Source organism: Neoarius graeffei, chromosome 11 (genome assembly GCF_027579695.1).
Source record: "Neoarius graeffei isolate fNeoGra1 chromosome 11, fNeoGra1.pri, whole genome shotgun sequence".
Classification (NCBI taxonomy): domain Eukaryota; kingdom Metazoa; phylum Chordata; class Actinopteri; order Siluriformes; family Ariidae; genus Neoarius; species Neoarius graeffei.
In genome coordinates, this window is record NC_083579.1 from 47,654,471 (window position 1) to 47,673,339 (window position 18,869).

Below are 18,869 nucleotides of genomic sequence, written 5' to 3' on the forward strand. Positions count from 1 at the left end.
TTTTTGCCCAGCTTTACTATGGGTCCTAATAATTCAGGATCTGTGTTTGATTTTTAACTGATTGGTGGCACAGTGGTGTAGTGGTTAGCGCTGTCGCCTCACAATAAGAAGGTTCTGAGTTTAAACCTCATGGCTGGCGGGGGCCTTTCTGTGTGGAGTTTGCATATTCTCCACGTGTATGTGTCAGTTTCCTCTCACAGTTCAAAGACATAGAGATTAGGTAACAATACCCAGTACCTGCGGTTGCACAAGCCAGTGTAAGGGATGGGTAGGAGTGGTGTGCCTCATCCAACATTGCCTACAAAAAAGCAAGATGCCTGAGGAGACTCGCAATAATACTAATAATAAATTTAACTGATTACATATATTGATGTGTATTTAAAAATACCTGTATGTGTTTGCAGTAAGTTCAACCATCAGAACATAGTGCGCTGTATCGGAGTAAGTCTTCAGATCCTGCCCAGATTTATTCTTCTGGAGCTCATGACTGGAGGAGACATGAAGAGCTTTCTGAGACAGAACCGCCCCAGAGCTGTGAGTGCTTCGGTTGTGTGTGTTGTACAGTGTGTATACATGTGTTTAGGTGAGCATTTTTTTCACCTGTCGGGTGACTGTGCATAGACGCACATTCAAATACTTATGTGCAAGTACAAATTTATATGCATAGGAAGTGTCAGGTTTATAACAGCCTGTGTGTGCTGCGGGGTACAGTGTGTGTGTATGTGTGTGTCTTGAGTCAGTGTGACTGGTAAGCTGACCGTGTGATGAGACAGTAATCTGACAATTTGGTTCCCACAGAATCAGCCCTCTTCTCTGACTATGCTGGAGCTGCTGCACATGGCCAGAGATATTGCATTCGGCTGCCGATACCTGGAGGAGAACCACTTCATTCACAGGTAGTTAAACACTGCAGAAATATCGCAGTAACATTTGTGAACTTTAATGAATGGCCCAGGTGCAATTCTCACTATTTAGCATAAAAATAAGAAAAAATAATTTCACTCAACTACATACTACTAGTAATTGAGTATCTCGCCTCTTTCAGAAGTGTGAATCAGCTCAAAACATTTGCTTAGTATGGTTAGAGACGAGCAAATCAAAAATGAGGATGCTTTAACATGTCATTTTGTTTCAGAGACATCGCTGCACGAAACTGCCTGTTGACTTGCCCTGGTCCAGAGAGAGTCGCCAAAATTGGAGATTTTGGAATGGCTCGTGACATATACAGGTGCCGTTACTGTCTGCTTTCACCGTTTGATAAAGGATGGTGTACTACAATCTCATTTGAGGCCCATAAAAACATAAATAAATGTAAAAACCAACAGTGAATACCCTAATTAACTGCTGATTAAACTGCTAAAAGCTATTCTATAGTGTATATATACTAAAATATTAGACAATGGGCCTCATTTGTCAAGCTGTATACAGATTTATTCGTAAACTGTTCATAGGAGCATTTACCTAAGAAATAAGCACTGTGCCTGAAATCACTCACTCACTCACTACTCCCTATAGAGGGAATTACTGTATAGAGGACTATACAGTGAGCTCATTGGTAAAATGAAAAAACGCTTTCGGACACTAGTCCATCGTGCTGGTATTTACGTCATTACTGTCGCACAATTAAAACGCGCCAGATCAGTCAGCTGGTGGGTTTTCAAAATAATAAATACATGCATGTATTTTTGTGATAAATACATATTATACTGAGCGTATTTCCCACATTAATCAATACAAAGTACCTGCATCTTTCAGGTTTTTTTAAATCAAGGCTGAATACTTTCTTCTTTGCCGCTGCCTTTTATTAAATCAAATTTGAGACTTTTAATTTGATTTCTTTCAGCACGACCGCAATGCATGATGGGATATATTGCTTTGGTTAGTGACCACCGTTGTACACTACTTTTTGTGATGCATTGTGGGATACTTTGAGTGCACTATATAGGGTGTAAATAATCCTCACTAAGGTTTCGGACAGCACTACAAAATGGCGTCCTCACTACATAGTGCCCTATATAGTAAGTTGATGAGCGATTTCGGACACAGGGAAAGTGTTCATCAAAATCCTGTAATTTCAAAACATTTTGAGTATCCTTCACATGCTCCTGAGTGTGTGTAAAGTTACTCATAAAAAAGACCAACTAATGTCAACCTTGATTGATCAACTTTAAATCATATAATTTGCAATGAGCTCTTGCACTTTTATATACAGATTACACTCAAGTTTAAACACCTCGTGTTTTTCGGTTACACGCAAATTTAATGCCCTTTTTGTGAAACCTAGTTTCATATTAATGACATGAAAAAAGCAAAGAAATATCTCATCCGCTTTATCCTGTTCTACAGGGTCGCAGGCAAGCTGGAGCCTATCCCAGCTGACTACGGGCGAAAGGCGGGGTACACCCTGGTGGACAAGTCGCCAGGTCATCACAGGGCTGACACATAGACACAGACAACCATTCATACTCACATTCACACCTACGGTCAATTTAGAGTCACCAGTTAACCTAACCTGCATGTCTTTGGACTGTGGGGGAAACCGGAGCACCCGGAGGAAACCCACGCAGACACGGGGAGAACATGCAAACTCCGCACAGAAAGGCCCTCGCCGGCCACGGGGCTCGAACCTGGACCTTCTTGCTGTGAGGCGACAGCGCTAACCACTACACCACCGTGCCACCCCAAAGAAATATTAAATGTGAAAAAAATTAAAGAAAGCAAACCGACATTGATCCATAAATTGAGACAAATAAGACCAGTCATTCAATTAAGAATGTCGCTGTATAAAAGGAGGATGTACCGCAATGACTCAGTGTTTAGATGTTTCCGTTTGCCCTGTCATCTCCTTTTAATGCTGCGCTACATTTTATTAGAGCCAGCACTCAGTGAAGGGTAAGTGACTGATCTGGTATGTCTCAGGCTGCAGTGTGCCCTATACTCCCTCGTGTGCTGCATGAATTACTAAGACACCCTCTTACTTTTCCATCACTGCACCAGGGACGGCTCACTGGTGTGTGAGAAATTTCTGGATGAAAATCATTGAGACACAATTATTTGAGTGTTTCAAACTCTAACTTCCTGCCCTGCAGGGCCAGTTACTACAGGAAGGGTGGTCGCGCCATGCTGCCAGTGAAATGGATGCCGCCTGAAGCCTTTCTAGAGGGTATTTTCACTTGCAAGACTGATACATGGTAATGCTTCTTTGTCCCTTGTGCGACATTTCTTTAAGCTATTAGCTGATTTTGTTGAAATGGTTTCATCCTATTTTAAAATACCCTAACTGAACCCTTTTTTGTGCTAAAATCATTGTAGCCTTGAGAAAAGGATCTGTTTGTATCATTTGTCTCCCTCTGTAGGTCATTTGGTGTTCTGCTGTGGGAGATTTTCTCCCTGGGCTACATGCCCTACCCATGTAAGACTAATCAAGAGGTGCTGGAGTTTGTGATGAGTGGAGGACGCATGGATCCACCTAAGAGTTGCCCAGGACCAGTGTAAGTAGAAGTTTAAGCTTCAAACCCCCAGTTAAGAATCACTACCACTAGCCAGTCTTTATTACAACAATAGTAGAGGAGTGTGAATAATAACAAGAAAGTGATGTATATTTAGAGCTTGTACTGAAGTATTATTATTGATCTGAGCTTTGAGACACTCTCAGAAAAGACGGTTCCTCAAGGGTTTGTTGGACAGTTAATGGTTGTCGCCTTCGACAAAGATTTTATTTAAAACTCTTTGTGGAAGGTAAACCCTGTGTTGTAAGGTTCTAGATAGGGATGTCCCGATCCGATCACGTGATCGGAAATCGGGCCCGATCACGTGGTTTCAGACTCGATCGGAATCGGGCATTACCTCCCGATCAGGGATCGGATATATATCTATATAATATATTCTCATTTTTAACACATCAATAGCTATGCGTTGGCACAGAGTGAGACCAGACGTCTTGTCTCAACACAGCAACATCAACACGTGCGGCATGACATCACTTTGTAGCGGAGACGCTATTGGTTATTGGCTGCCCGTTGCCGGCAAAGTTGAACACGGAAGCAGTTCGAAGCGGAAAGCAAAGCATGTCTGCGGTGTGGCAGTATGTCAAAGTTGATGATAACATTGCCATAGCAAACTGTGAAATATGTAAAGCTGGAATTTCAAGGGGTGGACAGGAAAGGGCCGCATTTAATACAACAAACCTGATACGGCACCTGAAAAACAAACACCCGACACAATACAGCGAGTTTTTAGTGCTGTTGCAAACGTGTTGGATGACAAAAACAGGCTCAAACCTGAAAGGGTAGAAATGCTTGTTTTCATCAAGAAAAACGTTCATTTCCTTAATTGAAATTACTGTATACCACTGTGAGATGCGTTCTTAAAAGCAAATTACTGGCACTGTGGCAGTTTTTTTTTAATTTGTTTACATTCCTGCCAGGTATTTTAAGGTTATGTTTTTAATTTATGTTATTTATTGTTCAAACTACCTCACGTAAGTGCTCTGTTTGCTAACGGAGTTGTTGGATGTTAAAATAAGGTGTTAAATAAAAAAAATGAGGAACATCCTGGATCCGTTTCTTTCCTCGTCTTTATTATTTTTTATGGATTATAAGAAGTATCGGATCGGGACTCGGTATCGGCAGATACTCAAAATCAAATGATCGGTATCGGATCGGAGGGCAAAAAAACCTGATCGGGACATCCCTAGTTCTAGATCTAAAGAATCCATCTTTAATTTTCTGTAAAGCTGCTTTGCGACAATGTCTGTTGTTAAAAGCGCTATACAAATAAATTTGACTTGGTTTCAAGAGTTTCTAAGTGTTGAACCCCTGAGGATGCCAGATTTAATTCCGTGCAATAACAAGTTTACGATTTACAAGTTTACTTTTACGTCTTGTCACCGGTGTCTCAGTTATACAGTATGTAGCATCCAGTGAAATAGGACAAGAGGGTACTAAATTAGTTTCTTCCAGATAGGAGGCCATTTTAATCAGGTTGTAAAGAAATGTTTTGAGTGGAGTTAGAGGTTGATAGCTCCTCTCGCTTGCCTCTGCTTTGACATTTTATGTGATTTTTAAAAGTTTTTTTTGTGATTTTGTCGGTTTTTTGTGTGTGTAATTTTCTATAACTGAGATTACTAAACTTTTGAGATTACTAAACTTAAGCTTAAACTTTTATTTCAGTGTGATGAGTTTACATCTTGATCTCACATGACTTAGTGCTGAATGTTTTTTTAAGCACTCTGCTAAATATCGTCTGGTTTACATCCAGACTTCAACTTGTTCACTGACAAATATTTTTTCATGTTTAGTTACCGGATTATGACACAGTGTTGGCAACACTGCCCAGAACATCGACCAAACTTCTCAGCTATTTTAGAGAGGATCAACTATTGTACTCAGGTACAGTTAAAATATCACGATCAATAAAGAATTACATCTGGTTTTAGGCAAGTACCCTAATTGCCTGTGTCTTTCCTCCTTTTTGCTTCACCTACTAATGTGGTTCAGGATCCTGATGTAATAAATACTCCGCTTCCAGTGGAGTATGGGCCAACTGTGGATGAAGAGATCAGCACTGTGATTCGTCCAGTAGCATCTGGCAGCATGACTCCTCTTCTAGTGAGCCAGTCACTGGAAATGCCTGTGCAGCCTGCAATCCTAACTCCACTCCCTCAGGTCCAGAAACCTCGACTGCTGTTACAGCGGCCACCCCAAATGCCTCAAGAGGTGGCCATACGTGAAGCTTTGGAGCCTTTTTGGGCTGAGCCACCTTCAGCTCCTGGAGCCTGCTCAAGCTCCTGGCTACAGGTCCCAGAGCACCAACCATGCTCCAGATCAGGCTCCTCCTCAGGAAGCCAGAAGCTCAAGAACAACACCAAGAATCTTTGGAACCCCACTTATGGTTCATGGATTCTGGAGAGCTTTGGGAGGACAACCCAACCTGTGCCTTTGTCCTGTACCACCACTGCTCCGTCTCATTTTACCTCAACCTCAGAGCATAACGACTCTGGGACTGAAGCTAACGTGTCACCATGCTCAAATTCATCAACAGTTCCCTCTCAGATGAGCTCTAGTCCTCCAGGACCTTTGAGTCTCAGTTCACGAAAAGGGGCAGCTGAGGCTGGAGGGAGCTCACTTGCTGTGGTCATGGATTTGGCTAAGCTCCAGAGCTTCCCTTGCGGCAATGTAAATTATGCGTATGATGAACAGAGCTATGAAGCTGAGAGCCTACCCCTGGTAGTTGCCAAGTCTCCAAAACCCAACAGTAGTTCTGCAATTAGCTCCTCTCTAACAGCACTGGGCCTGGCTTTCTCTGTTACCCACAAACCATTGGTCAAGCGTCACGCCAGCTACGGGCATGAAGATGTCAGGAGGCATACCAAGCCAGAGAAACCCATACGAGACAGAGACTCAGGCTTCTCATTGTCAGAAGATCTTAGTGTTACTCCTGTGTAGCACATTCAGATGCTGAACTAAAGCCAGATATAATACTGAAAATAATGTAGCTCATGTCATTCAGGTTGCCTCACCTAGAACGATATAAATTGAGAGGCCAGCGACACTCTTGTATGTCCAAAGTAACAGAAAACAAGATGAAGACTAGTCCATTTTTCTTTTTGTGTGAACAAATACTATGGCATCAGTAATCTATGAATGGGTAATTCAACACAAGCATCTTGTGCATATATATTACAGAAAAGTTAGAACATCACTGGAGGGCATTACTTCCACTCTGATTAGTGACATTTTAAATCAATACCCCTAGATTCAATGCATGCTCATGCACTTTTTCACAAATCTGTCTCTAAGTGGCGTCGTAGTGTGAGGGTTACAGAACAGTGGATCTATCGCAAAGGTTGAAATATGTATATAATGAGTTTTAACTTTAATCATGAGCGAAGTGAGAATTGGGGCTTTTTTTTTTTCTTTCAGTTTACGTGAAACTCTGCACAAACAGCAACCTGACCTGAGCTAATTCCCATTTCCTAACAGTATAAGGAACACTGTATACAGTTTTTGTTTAGTTTTAATTATTTTCCATAGTAGATTCTGAGTGTTTTCCTGAGTGAATTTTAAAGGAACAGTCCACCGTACTTCCATAATGAAATATGTTCTTTTCTGAATTGAGACGAGCTTATCCGTACCTCTCCGAGCTTTGCGCGACCTCCCAGTCAGTCAGACGGGCTGTTACTCCTGTTAGCAATGTAGCTAGGCTCAGTATGGCCAACGGTATTTTTTGGGGCTGTAGTTAGATGCGACCAAACTCTTCCACGTTTTTCCTGTTTACATAGGTTTATATAGGTTTTACATAGGTTTATACTAACACCTTCTGCGCGCTTCAACAGCGCATTGATATGGAGCTCAGGAGTGACGGTATCAATGCACTGTCGAAGCGCGCAGAAGGTGTTAGTACGCCTGTCATTATAGTGCGGACTTTCCATAGCATAGAAAATCACCACGTTTCAATTTGTGTAACTGAACTTTATTTCATGTCACTAGTCATATAAACCTATGTAAACAGGAAAAACGTGGAAGAGTTTGGTCGCATCTAACTACAGCCCCAAAAATACCGTTGGCCATACTGAGCCTAGCTACATTGCTAACAGGAGTAAACAGGAGTGACAGTGCGTCTGACTGACTGGGAGGTCGCGCAAAGCTCGGAGAGGTACGGAGCAGCTCGTCTCAATTCAGAAAAGAACATATTTCATTATGGAAGTACGGTGGACTGTTCCTTTAAGGCTCTTGATAGTTTAATACACTGCATTCCTCACTGTGGACAGTTCATTCCATTCACTAGGCTGTCCTTGTGTCCCGTGTCTACTCAGGGGGTTTTGGAATCGTCCACATGTTCCCCATCTTTATGACACCCGTGGTGGTGAGTACAGCATGCAGAAGAAATCAGGGCTGCACTGCTAACGTGAGCAGTCTGAACGGTCTAACCTGTTAACACTGCTATCGATACGAGTACTGGCACCACACATTTAGAGGCAGGATGCGTGTACACTGGTCCTGATGGGCATGTTTTGATGAAACCTATAATACTTGGAGAAATCAGAAGACTGAATTTACTTGTTTTCTTCTGTCTTCAAACCACCAGCCACTTTCTGTCACCTATATTCATATCAGGATTTGTGGAAATGAATACATTTGAAAGAGACTGTGCTACATAGCTGGCTGGAGCAGAAGCTAGTATTTTGGAAAAATATACTTTTACGTCTTGTCACTGGTTATACAATATGTAGCACGCAGTGATACAGAGTAAGAGTGTATTAAATAAATTAGTTTCTTCCAGATAGGAGGCCATTTTAATCACAGCTTGCCTCTGCTGTGACCTTTAATGTGATTTTTTTTAAGGGTTTTTTTTTTTTTTGGTATGGTTTTTTTTGTGTGTAATTTTCTATAACTGAAATTAAGCTTTTGCGAGAAGGAAGAACTATGTGCTGCTGGAAAAGAGAAATGAGGTTACTATTGTAGAGGTAAAAGACATAGCAAGTCTTTTACCCCTTTCTGTGCTTAAAGGAGATACGCAGAACCTTTATTTTTAAATACATTTCTGAGTGGATAGTATCTCCATCCTTGACTCTTGTATCCTGCATAATTGGGAATAAAAATGTATATATATTTTTGAGAGTTAAAATCGACCACAAAGTTGGCATTCGAGCTGCCCCGCTGAGCCAGCCAGCCCTGAGTGGATGACGTCACAGTGGGAACCGGTGCTATAGACCAAAGCCAGACTTGGCAGGCGAAAGTGGTTGCAATGGCCTCTTCGTTCAGAGTTATTGGAGATTCTTCAGATTCCTCAGATAGTAATACATCTGACTGTGATAGTCCTGAAATTGGAATGTGTGTACATGCTACTGCTATACACACAGAACCGTATCAGTTCGAACCATCGGAAAGTGAATCCGATAGAAACACATCGGCCACAGAGGCCCCCACCTTACAAAATAAAGCCAGAGAACAAAGCCGTCTAGAGAATTGGATGGAATCGAACTGACAGTCTCATGTGACTCATTAAAACAGGATAGGTGTTAGAACTTATGCAACTAATGGCCCTTTTCCACTACCCTTTTTCAGCTCACTTCAGCTCGCTTCAGCTCACTTCAGCCCGACACGGCTCGCGTTTCGACTACTTCAGAACAGCACGACTCAGCTCGCTTCAGCCCTGCTTAGCACCCAAAACTCACACGGTTTTGGAGTGGGGCTGAAGCGAGCCAAACCGAGCTGAGTGAGGCTGGGGGCGTGAGCAGACACTCCCCTGTGCACTGATTGGTGAGGAGGAGTGTCCTCACACGCCCGCACACGCCCCGCGAGCACGCTGGGATCTGTAAACACCGTAAACCCGGAAGAAGAAGAATTACGAATTACGAGAATTTCTGAAGCCTTATGCGCCTCGCCTCATCTATACGCTCTTGCCAGTATCTGTTGCCGTTGTCTGTGACAACAAGCCACAGAACCAAGACCAGCAACACTAACGACTCCATGTCCTCCATGTTTATTGTTTACTATCCGGGTCGTGAGACTACCGCTTAAAAGATCACTGATGTCACTGTTTGCACCGCTTAACGACATCACGTGACGTCCACCCACTTTCGCTAACTCCACCCAATGTGTCCACCCACTTCCAGCCAGCACGGTTTAGCGCGGTTGTAGTCGAAATGCAACCCCAACAGCCCCACTCAGCTCGACTCAGCCCAACTCAGCACAGCACGGCTCAGCCCAACTCAGCCGCGTTTGTAGTGGAAAAGCGGCAGTACATGTACATGCATGCATTTTCACTGATAGAACGTAAAAGGCTAATTAAATAATCAGATGAAATGAGACAATCACATTCTGAAGCAAATTAAATAATCTCATACCAGTAACTTAAATACACAATACAAGTTACATGTATTAATCTAAATGCAGGTAAACAACGAGTGTTGTTGTTTTTGTTATGTAACCAAATGAGAGTCACATCTTACCCGTCTGTGTTCTCGCTTCTTGAAGGACGAGCTTGTGGCCGATTGTTTTGAAACAATCTGACTTTCTGTTCTTCGTTCATTCGCTTCTTCCACGTAAGGCCGAGATATTGCTGCTGAGGTAAGCATATCCAGCTGGGGGGAAAAAGAGGCATACCCAGCGGAGAAATCTGACGACTGGTCCACTCATTCTCCATTTTCTCCATACTGAGTACTCCGCCATTACTGCTCGGCTCACACTCCGGGAGAACTGGTGCAACTGAACTTACTTTCCTTTTCTTGTAGTTTTCTTTTCCTTTAATTGCTGGTCCTGCACCCTTTTTCAATACGGGCTTATAGCCAACGCTCCTCAACAGATCAGAGGTTTCGTACGAGTCATCAGTAAAATGTACCTGTGAATTTCTCACAAAACGCATCCAAATCTTTGCAGTTTGAACATTCTTGGGCCATGAATGCAACATAAATCCACCTTCTGTTGTGTTGCTGCACCCGCCACCAAAGCATCTACGTGGCATGGCGATAAATTAGCTCAAAATGGAGGATTGAAGTTGCAGTTAGTTCTGTGTTTTAGTATAGCGGAAATGGCAATGAGACCCATAGCCTTCCTGCTGTGATGTCACAGATGTCAAGGTCATTCACTCAGACCGCTACCTGTATGAATCACTTTAATCATAAAAATTACTATATTAGATTTATTGTTAACCCTTAAAATTATTCCTGTGCCATTCTTGAGGTCTTGAGACATTTATAAACAAAAAGTGAGGCCATGGTTCTGTGTATCTCCTTTAACCATTTACACTGGATCTAACACTGGATCAAAATATTTGATATTTTGAAGGGGCGGCACGGTGGTGTAGTGGTTAGCACTGTCGCCTCACAGCAAGAAGGTCCGGGTTCGAGCCCCGTGGCCGGCGAGGGCCTTTCTGTGCGGAGTTTGCATGTTCTCCCCGTGTCCGCGTGGGTTTCCTCCGGGTGCTCCGGTTTCCCCCACAGTCCAAAGACATGCAGGTTAGGTTAACTGGTGACTCTAAATTGACCGTAGGTGTGAATGTGAGTGTGAATGGTTGTCTATGTGTCAGCCCTGTGATGACCTGGCGACTTGTCCAGGGTGTACCCCGCCTTTCGCCCGTAGTCAGCTGGGATAGGCTCCAGCTTGCCTGCGACCCTGTAGAACAGGATAAAGCGGCTAGAGATAATGAGATATTTTGAAGAATCAGCATTAGGTAGAGATTTGTGTCTACACAAGGATCTCATAAAGGGTTTTGGAATAAGTCCTTTTTATTATAACAGGAAGAGACACGGCATGGTCAAAGCCTGATATTGAAATTCTCCAGCAATAGGATCATGGATTTCACTTTTTTTTTTTGTTAGAGGAATGGTGCAACTTTTAAATTGGTAGATCTTTGATAAAACTGTGAAAATAACTACAAAAATGGCAATAAAGCTCAAAAATAGTCCAGTCCAAATCTTACTAAGAAGGTGTAAAAACAGAACAGAAACAGAAGTAAAAAAAAGAAAGAAAGAACCACTGGAATCATACTGAGCTGTTTCATCAACTTTAAAATGAAAAATACCTCGAATGGGAATCGTCAAACTTGTCATCAGTGCAAAGTCCCCAAGAAGTTTCACTGGATGCCATGTTTTGTTTTTTTGTTTTGTCTGGATTTGTCTGGAGCTGACCATTTTCTTTAAACAAAGTGTTGGTGTTTCATCGTATGGTTATGAAGTGGGCAAACATCTGTAAGGACTTCCTCAAGGACAATGTCAAACGTTACTACACCTAATGCATTCTTATGGTTTTATATATTAAAAATTATTAATATGATATTGCCATGTAAAGTTTTTGTTTGTTATATTTTGTAGGTTAGGGATAAGGACTAAGACAGCTAAAAGTGGGGTTAGCTACTTATTAGACCTGCTGTTGTTTTGTTGCATGTTACACTTTGAACTGCCATTTCAAGTTGATTTTCTTGTTAGCACAACCTCATATTATACACTGAACCTTACCTTGGCATTTTATACTTGTAAAGAGTTTTTCATACTTTCATACATTCTTGTTTTTTCTTTCATTGAAGATACAACTCCTTTTGTTAGATGCGTAGAACAAGATATATACAGTATATAAATTTATATCCAAATTAATATTTTACTCTGGACTAACAATTACAAATATGTAGCTATATATTATTTAACCCCATGTGTACTCTGTTGTTTGTTTGTGTAATTTTGATTATTGAGACTTTATCACTGCCAATGGGCTGCATAAATACCTACTGTTTACTGGTATGCAGGTAGCTGCATCATCTTCAATAACCACCAAGGGGAGCAATGTTGCCTCTGAATCTGGGAAAATGTTATTTCTATCGGATATAATAGTGTTGGAGATTTATTTGAGTAATTTCAAACCTCAAATAAAAAAAACATTTGACTGTAGTTCTGATTATGAATTTGATACATGCAGAAACATTACTGTGCATCAAGTGGCTACATGAAACAATCCAAAATGATGTAATTTCTTTCCTGCTACAGGCCATGCCTATAGGTCGTATTCAGTCACGTGACTTTTGCTTGCGAGTTTACTTCTGGTGAATGAAGTGGTGGTCAGGCAAACCAATTTGGTTGCTGTTATGCAAAGAGCTAGTGAACCCGTCTCTGACTGTTTTTGCAGTTTAGAGGCCAAGATATCTTCAAAAAGTTGCTCTTTGCAATAGGATAGATCAGGGGTCACCCAACTTTTTTCTCTGGGGGCCACATTGTCGTTCCTGACTGTGATGGGGGCCAGGGTCGGGTCAGCTATATCACATAGAATTGTATGACCCAGACAAATATGACCACCAGCAGGCCTCATTGTGTAGTAGAGATTACTAGCCTGGCACGGCCATCCCCACTACTATATCCCCACTACTATATCCACACTACTATATCAACACTTGATTCCTGGCACATATTTGTTTATCTTTACTAGTGGTTTGCAAAAGTAGTAATCAAGTCTTCACACTTTGTTTTAATTTGAAATACCACAGATATTCCATTTATTTATTTTCTAATAAAAAATAATATCAAAGCTGTCAAGGTAAGAAACATCTGCCTATTTGAGGTGATTGACCCCTGGCAAAGGTGAGTGGAAAATTATAAATTGTAGGTAGGCCTGTTGATATTATTAATAATATAAATAATAATTGTATGCAGCACTTAATAAAGGTCAAATAAATAGGCCTATAAAATAAATACATTTTAAAAAACAGTGAAATTATAATAATATGAGCAATAGATCAATAGATCACAGCAGTTGTGCTGTGTCCTGCACGTCATTGCTCTCATCCATGGCCAAAGCAAAAAACTCGAATTCTGACGCTCTCTCATTCAGCTGGTCATACACGTTGTCCCCCAAATCTTCGGTTCGCCTGGTCATAGGAGGTGCGGAGAGACTCGCCGCGTTGAGCGCATCCTTCTTGTCGGGACACACCTCCTCGGCCACAGCAAGCATGCATACTTTAACAAAGTCCCCATCAGTAAACGGCTTTCCATGGGTAGCTAGTAGGTGAGCTACCTTATAGCTAGCTCGGACAACAGCCTGGTTGATCTGGGTTTGGCGAAGGAATACATTCTGTTGTGCAGCCAGTCCGCATTTCATCCTCCGAATCCTGTCTTCTCTTGTTTGCCCTCGCAAACTAGCATACTCTTTGTGGCGGGTTTCATAGTGACAACGCAGATTATATTCTTTGAAAACCGGCACGCTTTCTTTACATACAAGACAAACTGCACGGTCCTTACACTGAACGAAAAAATAATCGGTGGTCCACTGTTCTTTAAAAACTCTGCACTCTCTGTCAGCTTTTCGCTTACCGCTAGCCATTTTGCTGTCCTGAACACTGACAGTTCTCTGCGCGTGCGCTGCCTGTCACTGCTTGATCGCGAGCATATGACGAAAATTCGGAAAATATGAATAGTTCATTTTATAACTAAATATCAATTTTAATTGATAAAATCAACAAAATACAAGATGCAGACATGTTATTATTTGCCAAAAAGCAATTTAAAAAAATAGGCCATGACCACTTTTGGGGATTGCCTCATAGGGCCGGTTCAAGTGATGGGGGGCAGAGGGGCTGGGGGGCCGGTCAAAGGGGGGTGGCGGGCCGGATCTGGCCCGCGGGCCGTAGTTTGGTGACCCCTGCTCTACACGGACAAACAGATGAAAACCTGGAAGAGCATGGAGGTGTACAACTTTTTATATGTGGTTGGGTTAAAGATCTGGGAATCAAGACACTACAAGATAAATCCTGTATCGTTTATGCCCGGGTAAGTAGGCATTTTTGGGCTTTTTGTATGCATCTTTGCGATGGTTGCTAGGACGTTACAAGTTTTAGTATCGGGTGTAAACAAACCACAGCTGCTCGATTCTCAATCCTCCCTGCTCTTCTCTTCCAGGTAAATCATTCACAAAGATCCACAGAAACACTTTTAAAGACCTGAGTATTGGTGAAACAGGACGGAGAAGTTATTATGGCTCACTGTAACTGCATAGCCGGGTAAGCAGTTTCGTGATGTTAACTCGTGAGCTCTGCTTTTGTGTTTACGTGGATCGTCTCGATGATCTCATCTCTCTAGTTCAGTGTAGGAGCCCAATCTACATCATCGTCCTTGTAAAGATAGCTCAGACGTCCTGATAAATAAAGTGAAAACATGCCCATTAGTTTACAAGATGGGAACCATGGTCACACAGTAAACAAAAACACGTCTGAGGACTTAAGCCTCTCCTGAACTTCAGAATATCACGAAATAACGGAAAATGGTGAGAAAAGTGATTTGTGAATCCCAACAAAATAAATCAGAGGAATTTACAAACCTTTCACAAAGTGGTCACTGCAAACTCGGGTGTTCTTTGACTTAGCTGCCTTTCATCGCAGTAAAAGGTTCAAGAGCCACCTTTCTCGTCATCTTTTGGTAAAAGCCTTTGCTCTTTCACCCTTTTTATCACTTCATGTGGAACCCAAAAGAAATTTTCATCAGTTTCATAGGGTTTTTTTATTCAAGCAGCCCAAAACAACACAAGCGTAGGGCATTTTAATGATTAGCAAGGTATCCCAGCAATAGTAACGCTTTGTAAACATTGAGCTCAGCTGACCACCACTTCATGTCCTGCATGTCTGATGAGGCGGATGTGACGTTGGATGCAACCCACCTACATGACAATTTCCTTCCTTCCGACTAATAATTATTAACTTTGCTTCACATAACAGTTAGTTCCACTCCACTAATTTGACTGGTCGAGCAGCGTTCTGAGAGTGCTGATATTTCACATAACGGCACTGGGATGTTTCAGTGTGTGTACATCACTCCAGTCTGTGTCGTGCACGTAAAATTTCACTTCCTAATTTGAAACGGTTACTGCAGTGTACTACAGATACGGCAAGTGATGCTTTACTTTTCAAGAATATAAAGTATTAAAGCTCATCATATGAAAATGAAAAGGAAGAAGGGAAGTCAATTTTACCAGAAACACCTTTAACATGAATGTACAAATCAGTGTGAGCTAGCTAGCCAGCTAGGTGACATGCTGTAAAGAGAGTGTGACTTCTTCAGGATCTGTTTCCGCTAGTGGAGCAAAAATAAACTGAATATGTAGCCATATTGTGTCCAAAATTTCCCTTACCTGATATCAATTTCTTGTTTATAGAACTGTTGTATAAAAGCAATATTACACTTGAGGTTATGTTGTTGTATGGAGCACTCCCTTCTCATGTGATATTGCTTAAAGGTTCTGACTGCAAAGTTGAATTCTGGAAAAATGTTCTATTTCTATAGCTGTTGGAGTTTCAAGATGTTTCGCTGCTGCACACACCATGTATCCTATGTGTAAATATTTTGCCAAGATGAAACGCGTCTCGCATTTTACGATTCCGGAAGTTGCCAAAGCAAGTAAGCAACAATATCACGTGACCACCATGGGGCGTGTTTGACCTACTTTTAACCAAAACATGTTGGCATGGACAAACATGGCAGACTCTGCTCTCCCGCCAGCTAAAAGCCAGCGGAAAAGAAAAGGAAAGCCTGCCTAGTGAGTGCAACTGCAAGATAGAGCAAGGTTAGATTACATAATTTTTCTGGACAGATAACGAAATTATTCTAGCGAGTGCTTAGCTATCTTAGCTTTAGAATGCATGGACTCGACTCCACGGTAGCGAGTATGGAGTTATACACCTAATGTTTTGATCTTACAGAGAAAGAAACGATAACACAAAAGCAGTAACAGAGAAAAGATATATACGTCTTTTTTCACGGATCTATTCACAAATGTCAACCACAAATTACATCCCTGCGACTCAAAACTCTCCGAGGTCGATGCAGAGTCACGATGTTTTCCACATCTTGGTGTGACGCAGTTCCATAGTTATGCTAATTAGTTAAAGCTCCTCGCGTCCGGCTGTTTCCGTAGGGCCATACTGTTTACCTCAAGAGGGAGGATATTCAGTCCCAGAATGGAGGAAAGTGACCCTCGGCACATCAAAATGATCACATCTTGTCCGCATGATATTGTTCTTGCAGGACATAGGAAAATGCCAGGCACAAAAAAAATTTTTAATTTCAGATGACTTTGCAGTCAGCACCTTTAACTTTACTTGTCACTTCATTCACTTTCATTATTTATTTGTTCATTCACTCATCCTACCATCCCAGTGTAGAAATGAACTAAACGACTAAATTGAAATTCTAGACCTGAATGTTAGTCTGACAGTAGACTCTTCTTGGAAAAAGAAAACAAAATGATCATTACTTTCAAGATATTTATTATGAGAACATCTCATATGTGTTCATCCTGTGACAACAAATACTGTCACCTTGTCCCTAAAAACAATAGTGTTTGAAGGTAAAAAGTTGTCCGATCTGACCTGGAAAATACTTTTAGAGAAATATAGATCAGCAAAATGCAGCCCGGGTCCTTCCACTTAATGCTTAACACCATAAAAACACAATAAAAGCCTTTAAAAAAATCAACAAGAAAAGTCTCAGTACCACTCTTTCCCACAAGACAAGCTCTAAAAATAACCAGAAACATACCAGTTTGTATATACACTGATTAAATGCATACTAGTGATATTCAAGTAGGAAAGTCTCTAAAAATGATCAGGGGTTTAAACATGGTTAAAAACCCACAGACCCTCGTAAACCCATACACGTTTTTAAAGTTTCAACAGAGGGAATGGGTTCTAGTGGTCACTCCCACATCAAGAAATAACACAGGAGGTGAGAGAGAGCAAAAAGAACTTGGGTAAAAAAAATAAAAATAAAAAATATCACAACGAGACACGGTAATGTGCCTTACAGTTTCTGCAGATTGGTGATTTCCTTTTATCAGAAATTTGCTACAAAATTTCTGTGTTTCGGTATTTGGGATGGATGCTCTTAACCAAACGGCTTGGGAGTAAAACAAAACCAGGAGTTGAAGGTTATGTGCCTTGCTCAAGTGGCCAACAGTGGCTCTTTGGCAGTCCTGGGATTTCAACTCAACATTCTAGTTACAAACATAGAGCTTTAACTGCTAACAGTGCCTAATTTTACAGAACAAGAAGGTGAAAACGGCTTGGAAAGTAGTCCTACTCTTGTGGTGCAAATACAATCAGAGTAATCCATGTTATGTGTAATGCAAACACATAATCCAAGTTACTGAAAATTAACTCTGCAACACTTATTACAATACTGCAGTTATTTCATTACTAGTACACGTATTTAGTTATTATACGCATCCTTTTAGCATTACACATAACTGTCCTGTGGAACAGATGACTAAGGTTCCTGCTGCGCTCTCCTGTTTCCAAGACTGTTGGTTCACTTTGCTCATGAGTCAGAACCTGCATTAAACCAATGCACACTTGCCTCTACACCAGTAATCTCATGAATCGGCAAGTCTCCGTTTGTGCTCAAAGCAAAGGCACTACACAAACAAGTGAGTCATTCCACAACACCTTGAAGTGAGAAACTAAGAATGATCACAGAACTGGTCTGAAGAGAAAGCAAGTGAGTGTGACAGCTAAATCTTGTGAACCAACTCCAAGATGTGGGTGGGGGTCTTGTTATTATTTCTTGATTATGCTGTGTGCACATAATACATTCTGCCTTAAACGTGCTTCTTATCCTCTGGGAGGAAGTGTACATATCTATTTGCTCCACATTAGCATTGACTAATCACCATAAAGGACGTCATAAAAGCTTACCTCGAAGCATTTAGTAAAGCAATTTACCTCTTCTTTTTTATGATAATTTGTTGGTAATGGACTTTCGGTAATATTACATGGTAAATTGTGTATCGAGAGTACAGTGGTGTAATAATAGTCTCCGCTATGGTTATATGGTTATTAAAATTGAGGCTGCTGACAAACACAGGGTCCTAATTGATGTCAAGTGATGTGTTCTGTAACTGAATTAAATTATGCTTTCTTGGACTCTTGGACAGTGACTCATATGAGAGAAAAGCTTGTGAAACAGTTGAGAAACTAGAGTGTCAAGAGAGCACGAGTGATTTTAAACTGCAAAAGAAAGGATTATCACTTATTTCCCCATGGCATGATGTAAAAGGGTCCATCATTAAGTTCATTACGAGCACTGTGTTGGCAGTGAGCTGAGGGTGTGCAGCAGGTTGTCAAAGCCCCATAAATATCCATCCTCTCGGTTGCCCTCATGCCAGGGCTTATTGTGATCCAACATCTGTCCATCAGGGAGTGCTGTGGTCTTTCCGAAATCGATGAGCCAAACTTCAGCTCGCTCCGTGTGGTCGTGGATAAACAACAGTGAACTTCCAATGACCTGGGAAATGAAATGTTCCAGAACATGTCACTGAAGATGTATGTGTTCCTTGGAAGTGCAATCTACTCCATTACAAGGTTGCGTTTGTCATTTGAAAAGAAAGAAAGAATGT

General features: G+C 41.4%; 2 protein-coding genes across 4 annotated transcripts in view; one reads left to right on the forward strand and one right to left on the reverse strand.

Moving 5' to 3' along the window:
* Window positions 1-7,075, forward strand: part of ltk (leukocyte receptor tyrosine kinase) — a 129,443-nt gene extending 122,368 nt beyond the window's left edge. For both annotated transcript variants that reach the window (XM_060934049.1, XM_060934050.1), the window contains exons 23-29: window positions 405-534; window positions 799-896; window positions 1,136-1,228; window positions 3,090-3,191; window positions 3,357-3,491; window positions 5,300-5,390; window positions 5,499-7,075. In XM_060934049.1, coding sequence (XP_060790032.1) covers window positions 405-534; window positions 799-896; window positions 1,136-1,228; window positions 3,090-3,191; window positions 3,357-3,491; window positions 5,300-5,390; window positions 5,499-6,446 — 1,597 coding nt within the window. In that variant the 3' untranslated portion in view covers window positions 6,447-7,075. The remainder of the gene's footprint in view (window positions 1-404; window positions 535-798; window positions 897-1,135; window positions 1,229-3,089; window positions 3,192-3,356; window positions 3,492-5,299; window positions 5,391-5,498) is intronic.
* A 9,651-nt stretch (window positions 7,076-16,726) lies between these two features.
* Window positions 16,727-18,869, reverse strand: part of itpka (inositol-trisphosphate 3-kinase A) — a 32,498-nt gene continuing 30,355 nt past the window's right edge. For both annotated transcript variants that reach the window (XM_060934053.1, XM_060934052.1), the window contains exon 7: window positions 16,727-18,757. In XM_060934053.1, coding sequence (XP_060790036.1) covers window positions 18,548-18,757 — 210 coding nt within the window. In that variant the 3' untranslated portion in view covers window positions 16,727-18,547. The remainder of the gene's footprint in view (window positions 18,758-18,869) is intronic.